This window comes from Halichoerus grypus, chromosome 2, assembly GCF_964656455.1.
Source record: "Halichoerus grypus chromosome 2, mHalGry1.hap1.1, whole genome shotgun sequence".
Lineage (NCBI taxonomy): Eukaryota > Metazoa > Chordata > Mammalia > Carnivora > Phocidae > Halichoerus > Halichoerus grypus.
This window is the reverse complement of record NC_135713.1, coordinates 83,655,757-83,674,046: the sequence shown is the minus strand read 5'-3', so window position 1 is coordinate 83,674,046 and position 18,290 is coordinate 83,655,757. Positions and strand designations below refer to the sequence as shown.

General features: G+C 39.0%; 1 protein-coding gene across 1 annotated transcript in view; it reads left to right on the top strand.

Annotated features, from left to right (window-relative positions):
- The window catches only part of ADGRV1 (adhesion G protein-coupled receptor V1), a 506,902-nt gene that overhangs the window by 223,508 nt on the left and 265,104 nt on the right, over positions 1–18,290 (top strand). Inside the window, exon 84 of the mRNA XM_078067071.1 lies at positions 11,722–11,822. Within this exon, the coding sequence (XP_077923197.1) occupies positions 11,722–11,822 (101 nt within the window). The remainder of the gene's footprint in view (positions 1–11,721; positions 11,823–18,290) is intronic.

Below are 18,290 nucleotides of genomic sequence, written 5' to 3'. Positions count from 1 at the left end.
TCCCTTTTATAAATGGCTAATGGCTTTATTTACTTGATGGATTACTAAGTGTATACATGTCAACATAATGTCAGTTTTACAGTTAAGTAACAGAAAATAATTGCCCATAAATTGCTAAATAGTAAGACTTACAGGATAAATAAATCAATATAATCCAAAGTCCTCTGAGGCGTGCTTATTCTTTTGCCCAAGGTTGATTAAACTGCAAGACTATTCTAGTTATGCCTTTTATGTTTTACAAGCTGAGAATCTGATAGTTTTTCCAGAAAAAAAATACTTTTACCAGATGTCACCTATTCATTTCAAATTATTTTTTAAAGTAAGAGATTCTTCTAAAATTTTGTGTCACCTTCTTCCAAAAATACCAAGTTTATATTCACTGTAATCATTGTCCTAAAATAACCATTATGATTATGGGGGAAGGTATATCAAAACAGCTTCATTCTATCAAATGGGAGAGTAGTTATTAGCATGAAGAATAGAAAAAAATGTATAAGAATTTTTTTTTAAAGCCATTTGAAGAGGTAACTGCGGGGTAGTAAGAGAGCTTAGTTTTAATTCTGACATGGCATAAAAATGTTGGGTTTCTCTGTACATATAGGTGTATTATTTAGGATGAAGTTGGCTGCAAGTAACAGAAGACAGCTCACATTTCTTAAATAAACAAATTTAGTTCAAGGTTGATGAATTCAGTACCTCAGTGGTGTCCTCAGGACCCCACCCCCTTCTCATTTTTCTGTCTTGCTCTCCTCAAAGATTTTGTTTTCTTAGTCTTGCCCCTACATGGTCTTGAGCTAGCTGCAGCTCTCTGCATCACACAACAACATCTAGGCTTGCCAAAGGAAAGGCACTTATTTGGATCATGTTTTAAGAGCAATGAACACTTTCCTGAAAACCACCCAGAATGTTTTCCTGCACATCTCTTTGCCCAGAATTATGTCCTCTGACCTTTCATAAACCAGTCTGTGTCTGGGAGAATATACAGCTAGAAATATAGACACAAGGGCAGTAGGGTAGTAAGTAACTACCTTTTTGAACACTGTGTCTCCATTGCTCAACACAGCCACTGATGTATGGCAGTTTCTCAATAACTAGTTGTTACATTAATAAATAAATGAATATACATTGTTGATCTGACATCCTCCAATAATTAGGTGTTCTTGTGACTATGTAAGTCAACATCGTACTTTGAGCTCCCAAACCATCTCATTTTAGCATTTTTAATAAAAATTATTCTGAAATACAGCGTACTCTTTTTTTGCTTTGACTCAGGACAGTTTAACACAGCACTCTCCAATAGATCTTGCTGCGATGATCGAAATGTTCTGCCCTGTCCAGTAACATAGCCACTAGCCACATCTCTGGTTATTGAGCCCCTGAAATAGGACTGGAACAAGTGAGGAGCTGAATTTTTCATTCTGTTTAATTTTAATTAAATAAAATGTAGATAGCCGTGTGTGGCTATTGAACCTCTCAGGGTTAACACTCTGATTTTCTGGAGGCTGGTCTCCTGGCAACCGCATCCCTCTGGAAGAAATCCTTTCCCCCAGTACACAGACCTTGTGTTCTGTAAGGTGATTCGTATTGACTTTTGTTCAACAGAGAAAACTTTTCAGGCTTGACAATTTTGTTTTCCTGCCTTTAGCTTATTAGTAGCAATAACCAGGAGGCACCATGCTGAGAGGAGAGGGACAGCAGTGTGGGAATCAATAGAGATGAGCAACAAAAAGTAAAAAAAAGTAACAGTTGCAGCTAGCATTAGGTGGGAAAATAGAAAAAAAGGAAGCTTAACAACCTAATAACTGATTTAATTAATGTGTGGTGAACATTTGGTTTTGTTGAGATTTATCTGTAGAGAAGACAGAGACAGACACGTAGATACAAAAGTTATGAACATTTTTCAGAGATTTCATGGCAAAAAGTATTAATATTTGGCTAGTGGAGAAATAAACCAGTAATTTGGAAAGTATATCCTATTCTTTTTTTTTTTAATTTTATTATGTTATGTTAGTCACCATACAATATATCATTAGTTTTTTTTTTTTTTTTTTTTTTTAAAGATTTTATTTATTTATTTGAGAGAGAGAGAATGAGAGACAGAGAGCATGAGAGGGAGGAGGGCCAGAGGGAGAAGCAGACTCCCTGCCGAGCAGGGAGCCCGATGCGGGACTCGATCCCGGGACTCCAGGATCATGACCTGAGCCGAAGGCAGTCGCTTAACCAACTGAGCCACCCAGGCGCCCTATCATTAGTTTTTGATGTAGTGATCCACGATCCATTGTTTTCATATAACACCCAGTGCTCCATGCAGTACGTGCCCTCCTTAATACCCATCACCGGGCTAACCAATCCCCCCTCCCCCCTCCCCTCTAAAACCCTGTTTGTTTCTCAGGTCCATAGTCTCTCTTGGTTCATCTCTCCCTCCAATTCCCCCCGCCCATTTTTCCCTTCCTTCTCCTAATGTCCTCCATGTTATTCCTTATGTTCCACAAATAAGTGAAACCATATGATAATTGACTTTCTCTGCTTGACTTATTTCACTTAGCATAATCTCCTCCAGTCCCATCCATGTTGATGTAAAAGTTGGGTATTCATCTTTTCTGATGGCTGAGTAATATTCCATTGTATATATGGACCACATCTTCTTTATCCATTCATCTGTTGAAGGGCATCTCGGCTCTTTCCACAGTTTGGCTATTGCGGACATTGCTGCTATGAACATTGGGGTGCATATGGCCCTTCTTTTCACTACATCTGTGTCTTTGGGGTAAATACCCAGGAGTGCAATTGCTGGGTCATAGGGTAACTCTATTTTTACATTTTTGAGGAACCTCCACACTGTTTTCCAAAGTGGCTGTACCAACTTGCATTCCCACCAACAGTGTAAGAGGGTTCCCCTTTTTCCACAACCTCTCCAACGTTTGTTATTTCTTTCCCTGTCCATTTTTGCCATTCTAACTGGTGTAAGGTGGTATCTCAGTGTGGTTTTGATTTGGATTTCCCTGATGGCTAATGATGATGAACATTTTTTCATGTGTCTGTTAGCCATTTGTATGTCTTCTTCAGAGAAGTGTCTGTTCATCTCTTCTGCCCACTTTTTGACTTGATTATTTGTTTTTTGGGTGTTGAGTTTGAGAAGTTCTTTATAGATTTTGGATACCAGCCCTTTATCTGTAGTGTCATTTGCAAATATCTTCTCCCATTCTGTGGGTTGCCTCTTTGTTTTGTTGACTGTTTCCTTTGCTGTGCAGAAGCTTTTTATCTTGATGAAGTCCCAAAAGTTCATTTTTGCTTTTGTTTCACTAGCTTTTGGAGATGTATCTTGAAAGAAGTTGCTGTGGCCGTTGTCAAAGAAGTTACTGCCTATGTTCTCCTCTAGGATTTTGATGGATTCCTGTCTCACATTGAGGTCTTTCATCCACTTTGAGTTTATCTTTGTGAATGGTGTTAGAGAATGGTCGAGTTTCATTCTTCTGCATGTGGCTGTCCAATTTTCGCAGCACCATTTATTGAAGAGACTGTCTTTTTTCCATTGCATGTTTTTTCCTGCTTTGTCAAAGATTATTTGACCATAGAGTTGAGGGTCCATATCTGGGTTCTCTATTCTGTTCCATTGGTCTGTATGTCTGTTTTTGTGCCAGCACCATGCTGTCTTGGTGATCACAGCTTTGTAATATAGCTTGAAATCGGGCAACGTGATGCCCCCAGCTTTGTTTTTCTTTTTCAACATCTCCTTGGCGATTCGGGGTCTTTTCTGATTCCATACAAATTTTAGGATGTTTGTTCCAGCACTTTGAAAAATGTCATTGGAATTTTGATCGGGATGGCATTGAAGGTATAGATTGCTCTGGGTAGCATAGACATTTTAACAATGTTTATTCTTCCGATCCATGAGCATGGAATATTTTTCCATCTTTTTGTGTCTTCTTCAATTTCTTTCATGAGTGTTTTGTAGTTCCTAGAGTATAGATCCTTTACCTCTTTGGTTAGGTTTATTCCGAGGTATCTTATGGTTTTTGGTGCTATTGTAAATGGAATCGTTTCTTTAATTTCTCTTTCTACAGTTGCGTTGTTAGTGTATAAGAAAGCAACTGATTTCTGTGCATTGACTTTATATCCTGCCATATTACTGAATTGCTGGATGAGTTCTAGTAATTTAGGGGTGGAGTCTTTTGGGTTTTCCACATAAAGTATCCTGTCGTCTGCGAAAAGAGAGAGTTTGACTTCTTTGCCAATTTGAATACCTTTTATTTCTTTTTGTTGTCTGATTGCTGTTGCTAGGACTTCTAGTACTATGTTGAACAACAGTGGTGAGAGTGGGCACCCTTGACGTGTTCCTGATCTTAAGGGAAAGGCTCTCAGCTTTTCCCCATTGAGGATGATATTCGCTGTGGGTTTTTCATAGATGGATTTTATGAGCTTGAGGAATGTTCCCTCTATCCCTATACTCTGGAGAGTTTTAATCAGGAAAGGATGTTGTATTTTGTCAAATGCTTTTTCTGCATCAGTTGAGAGGACCATATGTTTCTTCTCCCTCCTCTTATTAATGTGTTCTATCACATTGATTGATTTGCGAATGTTGAACCACCCTTGCATCCCGGGGATAAATCCCACTTGGTCGTGGTGGATGATCCTTTTAATGTATTGTTGGATCCCATTAGCTAGGATTTTGTTGAGGATTTTGGAATCCATATTCATCAGGGATATCGGTCTGAAATTCTCCTTTTTGATGGGGTCTTTGCCTGGTTTGGGGATTAAGGTAATGCTGGCCTCATAGAATGAGTTTGGAAGTTTTCCTTCTGTTTCTATTTTTTGAAACAGCTTCAGTAGAATAGGTATTATTTCTTCTTTGAATGTTTGGTAGAATTCCCCAGGGAATCCATCAGGCCCTGGACTCTTGTTTTTTGGGAGGTTTTTGATCACTGCTTCAATCTCCTTACTGGTTATTGGCCTATTCAGGTTGTCAGTTTCTTCCTGTTTCAGTCTTGGCAGCTTATAGGTTTCCAGGAAGGCCTCCATTTCATCCAGATTGCTCAGTTTATTGGCATATAGTTGTTGATAATAATTTCTAATAATTGTTTCTATTTCCTTGGTGTTAGTCGTGATCTCTCCCCTTTCATTCATAATTTTATTAATTTGGGTCCTTTCTCTCTTCTTTTGGATAAGTCTGGCCAGTGGTTTATTGATCTTATTAATTCTTTCAAAGAACCAACTTCTAGTTTCATTGATCTGATCTACTGTGTTTCTGGTTTCTAATTCATTGATTTTGCTCTAATTTTAATTATTTCTCTTCTGATGTGTGGCTTAGGCGTCGTTTGTTGCTTTTTCTCTAGTTCTTTAAGGTGTAGAGTTAGTTGGTGAATTCGGGATTTTTCTATTTTTTTGAGTGAGACTTGGATGGCTATGTATTTCCCCCTTAGGACCACCTTTGCAGTATCCCATAGATTTTGGACCGATGTGTTTTCGTTCTCATTGATTTCCATGAATTGTTTAAGTTCTTCTTTGATTTCTTGGTTGACCCAAACATTCTTGAGCAGAGTGGTCTTTAGCTTCCAAGTGTTTGAATTTCTGCCAAATTTTTTCTTGTGATTGAGTTCCAGTTTTAGAGCATTGTGGTCTGAGAATATGGAGGGAATAATCTCAATCTTTTGGTATCAGTTGAGACCTGATTTGTGACCCAGTATGTGGTCTATTCTGGAGAAAGTTCCATGTGTGCTCGAGAAGAATGAGTATTCTGTTGTTTTAGGGTGGAATGTTCTGTAAATATCTGTGAGGTCCATCTGGTCCAATGTATCATTCAAAGCTCTTGTTTCCTTGTTGATTTTCTGCTTAGATGATCTGTCCATTGCTGAGAGTGGAGTATTGAGGTCTCCCACAATTAACGTATTGTTATCAATATGACTCTTTATTTTGGTTAACAGTTGGCTTATGTAGATGGCTGCTCCCATGTTGGGGGCATAGATCTTTACAATTGTTAGATCTTCTTGTTGGATAGACCCTTTAAGAATGATATAGTGTCCTTCTGTGTCTCTTATTGCAGACTTTAGTTTAAAATCTAATTTGTCTGATATAAGAATTGCTACCCCAGCTTTCTTTTGAGGTCCGCTGTCATGGAAAATAGATCTCCATCCCTTCACTTTCAGTCTGGATGTATCTTTAGGTTCAAAATGAGTCTCTTGTAGACAGCATATGGATGGGTCCTGTCTTTTTATCCAATCTGCAACCCTGTGCCGTTTTATGGGAGCGTTTAGGCCATTCACGTTGAGAGTGATTATTGAAAGATATGAATTAATTGTCATCATGTTGCCTGTGAAGACGTTGTTTTTGTAGATTGTCCCTGTAAATTTCTGTTGTAGATCACTCTTGGGGTCTTTCTCCTTTTATAGAACCCCCCTTAATATTTCTTGCAGGGCCGGCTTAGTGGTCACATATTCTTTCAACTTCTGCCGGTCGTGGAAGCTCTGCATCTCTCCATCCATTCTAAATGAAAGCCTTGCCGGATAAAGTATTCTTGGCTGCATGTTCTTCTCATTTAGTACCCTGAATATGTCTTGCCAGGCCTTTCTGGCTTGCCAGGTCTCTGTGGATAGGTCTGACGTTATTCTGATGTTCCTCCCTCTGTACGTAAGGACTCTCTTCCCCCTAACTGCCCTTAAGATGGTTTCCTTGGTTCTAAGATTTGCAAGTTTTACTATTACATGCCGGGGTGTTGGCCTGTTTTCCTTGATCTTAGGAGGGGTCCTCTCTGCTTCTAGGACTCGAGTGTTTGTTTCATTCCCCAGATTAGGGAAGTTCTCAGCTACGATTTGCTCAAATACATCTTCTAGTCCTCTCTCTCTCTCCACTCCTTCCGGGATTCCAATTATTCTGACATTGGAACGCCTCATGGTGTCACTTATTTCTCTGATTCTATTTTCATGGATTCTGAGTTGTTTTTCCCTGACCTCCTCTTTTCCCTTTTTATCTATTATATTGTCTTCCAGGTCGCTTATTCTCTCTTCTGTCTCAGTTACCCTAGCTGTTAGATTATCTAGATTGGATTGGATCTCATTGATAGGATTTTTAAGTTCTGCCGATTCAGCTTTCATTTCTGCCCTTAGAGACTCTATGTTGCCATTAATTGATTTCTCCATTCTAGCCATTGTCTTCACAATTGCTAGCCTGAATTCCATCTCCGACATCTTGGTTATATCTGCATCCATTTGTAAATCTGCAGCGTAAGTCATAATCTCTGAGTCTTTTCTGTTTTGGGGGCTCCTCCTCCTAGTCATTCTGTTGATGGGTGTTTGAGGGAATGTATAGAGTCGAAATTATTGACCAGAACCCAAGCAAGATGCACCTGTTTTCTTGGGACCTTAGGGTTGCTGGCCTCTTGTTTTCCCAGCCTGTCTTCTGCGGGAGGGGCCTGCCGCGCTGTTACTCAGGCAACCCTGTTTGGGCGGAGTTGCCCTGCGCCCCTGTGGCGGGGGATGGGCTCAGCGGGAATCAGTCTTTGGGGCTTTTGTTCTCTGGCGCCTTTCCCTGGCGGCTTTCCGCGCCTCGTCTGCGAGTCAGAGCAGAAGAGACCTTTTCCAACCCTCTGCCTCAGAGCAGAGAGACCTCAGTCTGTTCTTCAGTGAGCTCTCCAGGCCACACTGTCTCCGTTTCTGTCCGTGCTGCTATAAACTGCAGCGTCCTGGGTTGTGCGCCCCTCCGCAGCGCTCCCAGTCCTGCCTCCAGGTCGGGGCACGTCTCTGCCCTTTGTGCTTCTAAAACCGCCAGCCGCTCCCAGTTCGCGGGCGTGCGACTCCGCCACTCGGGGTTTCCACCCTCGGGGGTTGCAGTTCACCAGCGCGACCCCGGCGCACCGGGTTTCCATCTCGGAGGCTGCAGTTCGCGTGCGCGCGACCGTCGCTCCGGGTTTCTGTCCGGGGGGCTGCGGTTCGCGTGCGCGCGACCCCGCCGGTCTGGTCCTCCACCCCGGGGGCTGCCCTAAAGTTCTTTCCCGACGCTACCGGTCTGCGAGTCTGTGCCCCATCTGCAGCGCGCGAGGCTGTCCCTCACCGGCGGTGTAGGATCCCCACATCCAGGCACCCTCCCGCCTCCGTTTATCCTCCGATATCTGCCCGCAGGATCACGGCTCTCCGCTTCGTACCTCACAACCAACTGCCTGCGATATTCTGTTTGTAGAGATCCAGATCTTCTTACATCTCAGGCTGGTTTCATGGGTGCTCAGAGTGGTCTGGTAGATATCCAGCTCAGTTCCGGGGACCAGTTGAAATAGGGTCCCCTACTCCTCCGCCATCTTTCCCCCTCCCCCCAGTATATCCTATTCTTAAGGGATGTCGATAGATAATTTTGCTGGGTATGCATATTCATATACAAACATTACATATGTTTATACACATACAAACATTTAAATATTGTGTGGATAGATAAGATCTTTGGTCCAGTTTGATGATAGCAAAAGAATCTAGCAGTTCTTTAGAGTTTTTCTTATCTAAATCAAAGATTGCCAATGTTGTTTTGTTAAGCGTAGTTTATCTTCCCCCTCACTTTCTAATGATATAGAGAAGTCATTTGTGTTAGTGAACTTATTAATTTTCTTTTCCAACTGAGTATGTAACCTACACTGTGCTAGGAAAAAAAAATAAAGGGGGGCACCTGGGTGGCTCAGTTGGGTTAGTGTCTGACTCTTGATCTTGGCTCAGGTCTTGATCTCAGGGTCATGAGTTTGGGCCCCACATTGGGCTCCACGCTGGGTGTGGAACCTACTTTAAAAGGAAAGGAAAATTATTCAGTTAGCTGCTTGTTGTTTCTTTTCTTTTCTTTTTTTCAAAGATTTTATTTATTTGAGGGGTACCTGGGTGGCTCAGTCGTTAAGCGTCTGCCTTCGGCTCAGGTCATGATCCCAGGGTGCTGGGATCAAGCCCCACATTGGGCTCCCTGCTCAGCGGGAGTCTGCTTCTCCCTCTTCCCCTGCTTGTGTTCCTGCTCTTGCTGTCTCTCTGACAAGTAAATAAATAAAATCTTAAAAAAAAAAAAATTTTTATTTATTTGAGAGAGAGAGCACAAGCAGGGGGAGCGGCAGGCAGAAGGAGAAGCAGGCTCCCCGCTGAGCAGGGAGCCCGATGCAGGACTCGATCCCAGGACCCTGGGATCATGACCTTAGCCGAAGGCAGACGCTTAAGACTGAGCCACCCAGGCACCCAGCTGCTTGTTGTTTCTACATAATTGTCAAGGGGTCAATTTTTTAAAAACTTGAGAGTACACCTTTAAGTAATACCTAGAATTGTTATACTTTATTTTTTTTAAATATATTTATAGTTAACAACATTTTGTACCCTGTAATTTACATATTTATATTAAAGGAATTTAAATCAAAAAATTATTACAACTTAAAAAAACGGACTTGTAGATTTAAATCATGTATGCTAAATGCAGCTATTCTCTATCAGGTAAGAAAATAAAAGGGAAGTACTTAGCATATAATGCTTTAAACTTGGAAACTGAAGTATTTATTTCTTAAATATAAAGTATTCAGGATCTTTCCCAAGGCCAGCTGAGGCTAGGGAACAGCCCGCTTGAGTTTTTTAGCACCTTCTCCCCTAAATAAAAAATGCATCCAGATCACTATCATGCATTATAGTTATAGGCTAATAGGATCTAGCCCATTTTCCCACCACTGGCTTTGAATCCAGGACCACCACCAGGTGTCATGCTAGCATTTTAATTGAAGCTTAGATACTTAATTAAATATTATTGAGCTGGTCAAGTTTAACTGTACTAAATTTATCTCATGAAACGTGAGTATAATGGAGAATTAGCAAGTTAAGGGAAAAGGCTTTGAATAAGCTCTTCTTGTGAACTAGAAAAAAAACCGGTTGAGTCATTTATATTTCTCCTTTGTCCAGCACTAATCCCCTTGCCTCACATTGTTACCATCTACCACAATAAATGTAGAGTTAAGCACATATTTGTGATCATGTGGCCTATATTGACAAAAATTTGCAAGGCCTTGCTTTTGAATCAGTATATTACACACATACCCCCCCCCCCCCCCCCCCCCGCCAAACCTTGAGTTTAAACTAGCTTTGATCATCACAGGAAATTCAAAGTGTACCTTGGTGAGTTCAGAGCATCAGCTTCAGTAGTTTATAGACTACCTAAGTAAAGGTGCAAAGTCAGGCATGACTCTGCAGTTTCTGGATATACTGTGTACCTGTGTGGGTAGATTTTAGAGGCAGCCCCAAAACCTGCACACCTGTCCCAGATCACCCTAGAGCAGCCATCCTAAAAATGGATTACTTTAGATTTCTTGGCCAAATTCCTAGGCTAAAAGCCTTGACTAATGCAGATTCACTTCCTGTGTGGAACTTTGTCTGATTTATTAAAATCTAAACATACGGAAAGCCTTTCCCAAAAGGAGTTATGAGAGGCATTGCTGTAAGGAATATTAGTGATAGACTCCATATGAGCACTTTGCAGATGCCCAATCCACTTATGCCAATAGGCAGTTAGGTCCATAGCTTCAGAGAAGCTAATGAGAGAGCAAACGTTGAATAAATGCAGTGTCTCCTGTTTGTCAAGGAGGCATTGATAAATGAGGTAATACGTGCAAAGTACATAGCAAAGCAGCATATACATGCCAATTGTTATGTTTTGATAATTCTTAGACAAAATAAGGCTATTAAGGACGAGAGGGATTAAAGGCTTATGTGAAAAAGCAAATGAATTACCATTTGCAGCACATTTAAATTTTAGAACAGGAAATACTTGAAAAATATGTATATACTCGGGGCCCCTGGGTGGCATAGTCAGTTAAGCGGCCCACTCTTGGTTTCAGCTCAGGTCATGATCTCAGGGTGGTGGGTTCAATCCCTGCATTGGGCTCTGCCCTCAGTGCAGAGTCTGCTTGAGATTCTCTCTCCCTCTCGTGCTCTCTCTCTCAAATAAATAAATCTTAAAAAAAATATATGTATATACTCTGTACTTAAAACATGGTATTAAAAGAAATTTATATGAATTGCAAGATAAAAGATTTGTGTGTTATTGTTGAGTTTCTAATCATCGCCTTGAAGTAGTATAAAGAGGTGAATTCTTTCTTAAAGAAAATAAGAATAGTTTTCTTTACTCCACTTAAAAATGTGGATGTTTAGGTTAAAAGTAATCTCAGGAGGAAAAACACATTTTGTTCCTGGTTTTGGCACCCAGTAGTGTAAGGTAACTCTTAAAATTCATAATTACCACTGTTGTAATTACATAACTATTCCTACTAGATAAAAAGGGGTAATTACTGAGCCTGAGTTTTGGTCGTACCATTCAGTTTTATGCCTAAAAAATCTTCTTCACCTCCCTAAATATCTGTATTTAGCCAAGCCACCTATTCTTAGAAAATTAGATTAGAATTTGATCCTTTTCTCAAATGGTAAAACTTGTCTAATGGAAACACAGAAAACCAGAAGCTTAATGAAACTATATATCTGCTATATTTGTGCAGTCTTTTGACTAAGGAAGTGAACATGTGGCTATTTGAAAATTAAAGTTGTCCTTTGGCCTTAGTTGGTAAGTGTGCAGATTTTATGTCATGTAAAATAGAGTACATTAAAATTGCAATATCATCGTGGCCAGAGATACTATGCTATGCAGCATAGGCCGACTACAGGCCTTCCGAAGATTTTTGCTGTGCAACTGTTTGTTCATGGATTGTAAAACCACACGTGGACTTTTTTGTTCCTACAGGTCTTTGCCTGGCTGTTCTTTCCCATATCTTCTGTACCAGGTACTCCATGTTTGCAGCTAAACTTCTGACTCACATGATGGCAGCCAGCTTAGGTACACAGGTAGGAGAACTCGGGAATTTCTACCTTTCATGAGACGTTCATATTTCTTCTATGATCCTTGAACAGAATGTATAAGTAGAGTTTAATTTCAACTTAGTTGAAGTAAGCTTGTTTAGTTTTGTAGCAGAGGATGGAGAAGGAGCATGGTAAGAGGAAATGAGAGTTTCAGGGCCAAAAGTGTGTTTTGTGAATATTTTTCTCCAGAGAAGTACCGTAATATCATCCCTTACAAGAAAATAGCTGCTGCTTATCACGAAGCATTATATTCTCAACTTACATGTGCTAAATATATGACTAAAATGTATATGTATTAAAATTAGCATAGTCTTTAATCTGTTTGAATAAAATATGCTCTGTTACAAATCCTTTTATATGGAGGGCATTAAGATGATATATATTTAAAATATCTGGATAATATGCAGTTGACCCTTGAATGACGGGAGTTGGGGCACTGACTCCCCATACAGTCAAAAATCTGCATGTAACTTTTGACTCCCCCAAAACTTAACTACTAATAGTCTACTGTTGAGCCTTACAGGTCATATAAACAGTTGATTATCTTATATTTTGTATGTTATATATATTAAATGCCACATTCTTATGTTAAAGCAAGCTAGAGAAAAGAAAATATTTAAAAAATCATAAGGAAAAGACATTTACAGTATTCTTCTGTACTTATCGAAAAAAATCCACATGTAAGTGGATCCACACAGTTCAAACGCATGTTGTTCAAGAGTCACCTGTATTTTGTTTTGTTTAATATTTAAGAATACGGTTTGGTAGAACATTCTTTTCTGAAAAATTACTCGGGTGTCAATTGCATAAGATAATAACATGAGAAACATGTAGTCATTCATTAGCATGAAGTTTAAAGCACAGTTTAAAAACAGACGACAGATCAAAAGATGAAATTAGATGCCTTTTCTGTCTATGAGGTACATGGACAGTATGTGTGTGTGTGTGTGTGTGTGTGTGTGTGTGTATAATGATTGTGAACACAGACTATTTGCAAACCATTCTGTGAATGTAGATGATGACTTAATTTATTTTTCTGTGAAGGTCCAGGAGGTTTTCATAGAGGAGGTGATGTCTGAGCTAGGACTTGAATGAGAATTTCATGCAGTTTGTTGATAAGGGGAAAGGTGGGCACAGATGTTTATATAAGCAAAGGGGAAAAAGCATAATCACTTCTACTTAAAGGCTGTAATTACAGATCCAGACAGTAAGAATACATTATACAATATTATTATTGAGAGAACTTTGTATTTATTTTATAAAGTAAAATTTCCCCTTTTCTAGGTAGTTGGGACCCTTCTGGAGTACAAAAAATACTATTTCTTGATTGGGTGCTGCTGGTTTATATGCATATGTTCACTTTATGTAAATTTATTGTGCTGTACACTTAGGATTTGCATACGTCTTTCAGAATGCTAAAAGCATTTCATTGAACTCTGAACAGAAGTTTTTAAAATAATACTAGTGGAGGAGCTGAAATATAAAATGGAAAATTCTCTGAGATACTGGACTCCTGCTGAATTTTTTTGTCCCAGGAGTGAAAACGGCAACGTGTAAATTTCATAACTTTATTTTGGGGGGAACAATGAGGTGCCGGATTCCAAGCAGAGGATTCCAGATTGCATTTTTTAAAGTACCTATGAGCTATGGGAGGTAACAGCTGTTACCAAAAGGGGGCTTGCATTGAATTTGACAAAGCTATTTATATTGCCTTGGTAACCTATCTTAGCTGTCTGATCTTGTCTTTGCTTCTTGTATATGTAAGATCTTAGAAAACCCGCCTTCCATAATTAGAGTTTACTTGGCTGCATTCACCACCCACTCTGGTGATTTTTTGGCAGCAGAATTTGTACAAGTCTTAATTATAGCACTGTAGAATTACAGACAACTCTTCAGTGTCCTAGCAGACAAATTTGCTCATGTCTAGGGATGTGAAAGAAGGACCCAGGATTTATATGTTGGGACATTGCCTTCTGATTCACATTGTACTTACCATTAATTTTAGAGAAGAAGGTTAGTCAAATCCATGTTTTTCAGTTTATTTTTAGAATAGATGAAGCCATGTGGCATGAAGTATTCTATAATGTGTGGCTTGTGACATGAAATCACTAAAAAAATAATTTCCAGAGTTTATTTTGGTAGGAAGAATTGGTATATTGCTGATAGAGAAAGTACTGTTTCCTCAAAATGGTTTACCTATCTACTTTGATTTTTTAAAATACCCTCTAAATGAAAGAGAATAGTTGTTTCCCTGAAAATCTTTTAGCAAAAGCTTTTTAAAATTCTCAGACTCTCCAAAAAAAGAAATGAAGCTGACTACAGGAACTTGGGCCCGCCCTTTCTGAATTTTAAAATTGTGTTTATATCTCCAGTTACGGAATCTTGCCAGTGGGGGTATTCCAGTTCCAACCTCGGATCTCTCATTTAAAATCCTCCATCAACGTTATGTTGACATCCTTAGAGTCTGAGTTTCCTCTTGAGAAGTCTTCAGAAATAGACTTCTGGCTTGTCCTTCTTTGGCTCCAAGAATGAAACTTCTCTAGCTGGCCTGGAGTGTTTGAGTTGCAAATACAGGTCAGCCAAAAGCATTCAGTTTTAAATCTGTATTGCTTACCTTAACTAGGTTGAATGGCATTTGTGGGAAAGGGAAGAATGGAAATGTGATAATCTGTGGCTTCCTTTCAGAGTACTGGGGGTCAATCAATGAGCAAGGCAGTCAGGAGTCAAGAAAATGTGATTCTGGCTCTACTTCTGTACTAGAAACATATGTAAAAATGTATACTTATATATTCATAATTTATTATAAAATGTATTATATATAATCTATAAATGGGAGGAAGGTAAACAAGAATCCAAAGATTATTGCTGTTTTAAAAGTCAAAAGATTCTGCTTTAATCTGTAGTTTGTCATTCTAGCATCTTTGAGAATCATTGACTATAAGTTACCAGCAGGTGGCAGTAGAAGATTTTTTTTTTTTTAATGGTTTTTCAGTCTCAAGCAAAAATAGAGTTCAGTAGAAAAACTTGAGAAATGTTTTTATAGATAGCACTTCTTTGACTGGGCTAGAGAGTATTCTTCTGCAATATAGTAAATGTACATTTGTAGCTTATTTTTTTTTTATCCATTTTGTTTGGAATTATACTAAATAAACATGTAGGGTGCTATAAGAAACTTGTACATCACTAGCTTAGAATATATCTTTCTGTGCTTTATCACTTACAGTTAAATTCAGGGGCATAAGATTGTTTTCATCATTGTATTTTTGCTGTGAATAACTTTTAATAAGTGTGTTATTTATACTGAAATATGTGTTCATTGAAATGTCGCAGGTAGAAGTTTTTGAGATAAGATCTGTATTTTCAGTATTGTTTATTTTAAAAAGTATGCATTTTTCTTCAATGCCAAGTTAATATTTCTCACTTACCTAGAAGGAAATTACTAAATGGCAAGAAACTGTGAGACCATTCACTTCAAGTATGAAGTGAAAAGCAGCAAACAGATTTTCATGGTATTGGGTGATATTTCTCGGAAAAACATCTAATTATATCTTTGGAATTTTTATCTTAGAATCGCATTGCCAACCCATGTGTGCCCTGATAAGGCTGGTAAACAACTAGGACAAAGGACAAGTTTGCAGTTCAGGGTTCTTAGTTCTGGGGGTTCTGTCAGGAAAAGCAATTCTCCAAATCTAAAAAAAGAACAGAAATTTTCTCATAGAAAACATGATGATAAGATAGAACTACATTTACTCTGGTTGGTAAACTTAACAGAGGGAAATATTTGGGGCTTTTTCCCTCTGTTTTTTGTTTATATGGCTTAAGCACATATTTTGAAACTGAAGAATAAATTTGTCTAGAAAAAAATATATGTAAAAATGATTAAATTTACCAGTCTATACATTATCTGAATTCAGATGACACTAAATGTCTGAGAATTTTAAATACTTAAATTTAAGTTTTTGGTGGCCATTGCATATGCAGGGGTTTTAACTACACAGGCCTTCTCCTCAATAAAGGGCAAGGGAATTGCCTTAAAATTCAGAGGATTGTTCTCTGGTAGTTAGCTGAGGTTGGGCTCTCATTGTTTGCCCAATATTCTCATTCTGCAACATTTGGTGTGTCATTTTGCAGTGTCATTTTGTTTCCCAGGTAGAATGCTGCTCAGATATTCCTGCCAGCAGATTCTGATTTAATCTACAGCCTGTGTCATTTTAGCTTTGAATCTCTAGCATTTTTGAGACTCTGAGAATCATTGACTACATGTGAATGAAGCCAGAAGCCATGTGTAACATATCAAATACAGGCTCCTTCTGGCTACCGCAGGGCCCGGGTTCTCTCCCTGCAGCTTGGCACTATTTTGTTGAGACCGCCAGCTCAGGAAAGCCATTGTGTGTGTAGAGTCTGAAAACATGTATCTCACAAGTATATTTTTATCAGTTGAAGCAGAGTGTGACAGAAATTGTCAAGTGTCAACTAATCAGAACATTGGTTGGAAGTTTTGGTTCATCACTTGGTAACCAGGGTATCCTATGTTATTTCTGCTTTCGTTACAAAAGGAAAGTGTTTAAGAATTTAAGTACAAGGATCAAAATTGGATCTTGCTTTGGCAATTGGGTACTTGAGAAACACAAAAGGTCATTATTCAGTAGAACGTTTATGATTATTTGTTAGGGCAAACATAAGTAGGTTAGAAAAGTGTTTTTTACACTTCGTGTCGGCATCTTAGTAAAATTCGGACACTGAACCAGTAAGTCTGGGGCGGGTTTCTGGACGGGGCTTGTTAGGAGGTTAGGTTAACCATGTTATGACCTAAGGACATCTGGTTGTTGCTGTTGCTGCCAATCCTGCTGTTGCTGTTGTTATTACTAAACCCACACTGTCAACCTATTTTCCTTACTATGAAAAATTATTTAAGAAATGCCATTAATTAAATTTTTACTTTCATTTAAAGTGTCACTGCCTTTGAAACTACTTACAAACATTTGTCTTTCTTTCTTGAAGGAAAGACTTCTGCTGCTGTTTTTTTTCTTGTTTTATCCTCCCTCCTGTCCCCCAACCCTGGGTTACTAAGAAAAGGAAAGGTACTTAGACAAGCAAACTAATGGACAACTCAGAGTACAGCCTAGGCTTTTATTTTGGTCTTTCTCATAGCATTTCATACTTGGCAGAGCTTCTCAATGTTGTTTTTGGACATAAAATAAACCACTAGAAAGAAAGTGTAGCCAGCCCCTCCCCAATTCCTTCTTTCCTCTAAAGAGCTTGTAAGTGCCCCCACTTAAATGGTATTAAGTATGTAAGGCTTCTATTTTTACTTTTCATACAAAAAAATTCTGTATTTGGTTGTGCCTTTTCTTCATGTAGGGATTAATTTGGTGAACATGAATGAAGAGCATTCTGCACACAGATATGAATATACACTTAAGTAGAATTGATTAATCTATTTGAGTCTTAATGCAAATATAATATCACATTCATGACTGGTGCCCATTAAGTTGTCCAGTAGTGAAATTAAAACAAAAATCTCAGCAAACCCTGCTTATCCCAGGTGAGGATCATCATTTATCCATAAACTCAACCACTTTGAACTCATCTACCATATGCACAGTTTTGAGATTGTGCAATGGGAAATTCCAGGCAAGATATGCACACAGGAAGTATGTAAATAACAGTATAAAACAGTAACCTCATTGTAAGAACCAAGTATGTACGTAGATCTCTTCTTCTCTTGTATGCTCTATAGTACTCCATAAGCTGTGGACTTGGGGGGGTGGGGGGGACTCGGCTGGAAAGTCTCCACGGAGCAAATGGAATTGACCTGGTTGTTGAAGGATGTATAAGATGTGAGGACTTAGAATGTGACACATTCTGAGAAGGGAAAACAGCAAAAATCAAGACATGGAGGTTATGATGGACCTGGGGAATTCCATTTCTGTGAGGTCTGCCCCTGTGCATGAAGAAATAGATCCGGCGACCACAGATGAGGCAGTTTCATTTTGCCTGAGAACCGTGACACCGATGGAGTCAGTCCAAAAAGGTGCAGTATGAAAGAGGTGTTTTTAAGGATTAATCTAGCAATTAGGGATTAAATGAAAAATAGATTAAAGTAGATGAGAGGCTGGAATTTAGGGAGATGAGTTTGGAGAAGCTGGGTTAGGGCATCCTAACCCTTATCTGGTTAGGATGGGTTGTGAGCTTGGACAATGGTAGGGGTAATGAGAATCCAAAGGAAGAAATAAGAACTAATAAAAAAACCACCTGTTTTGCTTTATGAAAGCTTTGGAATTTCACTTCTGTCTTTAAACCAATAAAAAGACCACATTGCACATTTTATTTAATAAATGCTAATATAATACTAAGTATCGTATAGGTACTGATATCACCCCAGTTTTACGGATGAGGCAGTCAGGGCACAAAGAATGTAAGTTCCTTGCCCAAGGTCACACGGTTGTAAGC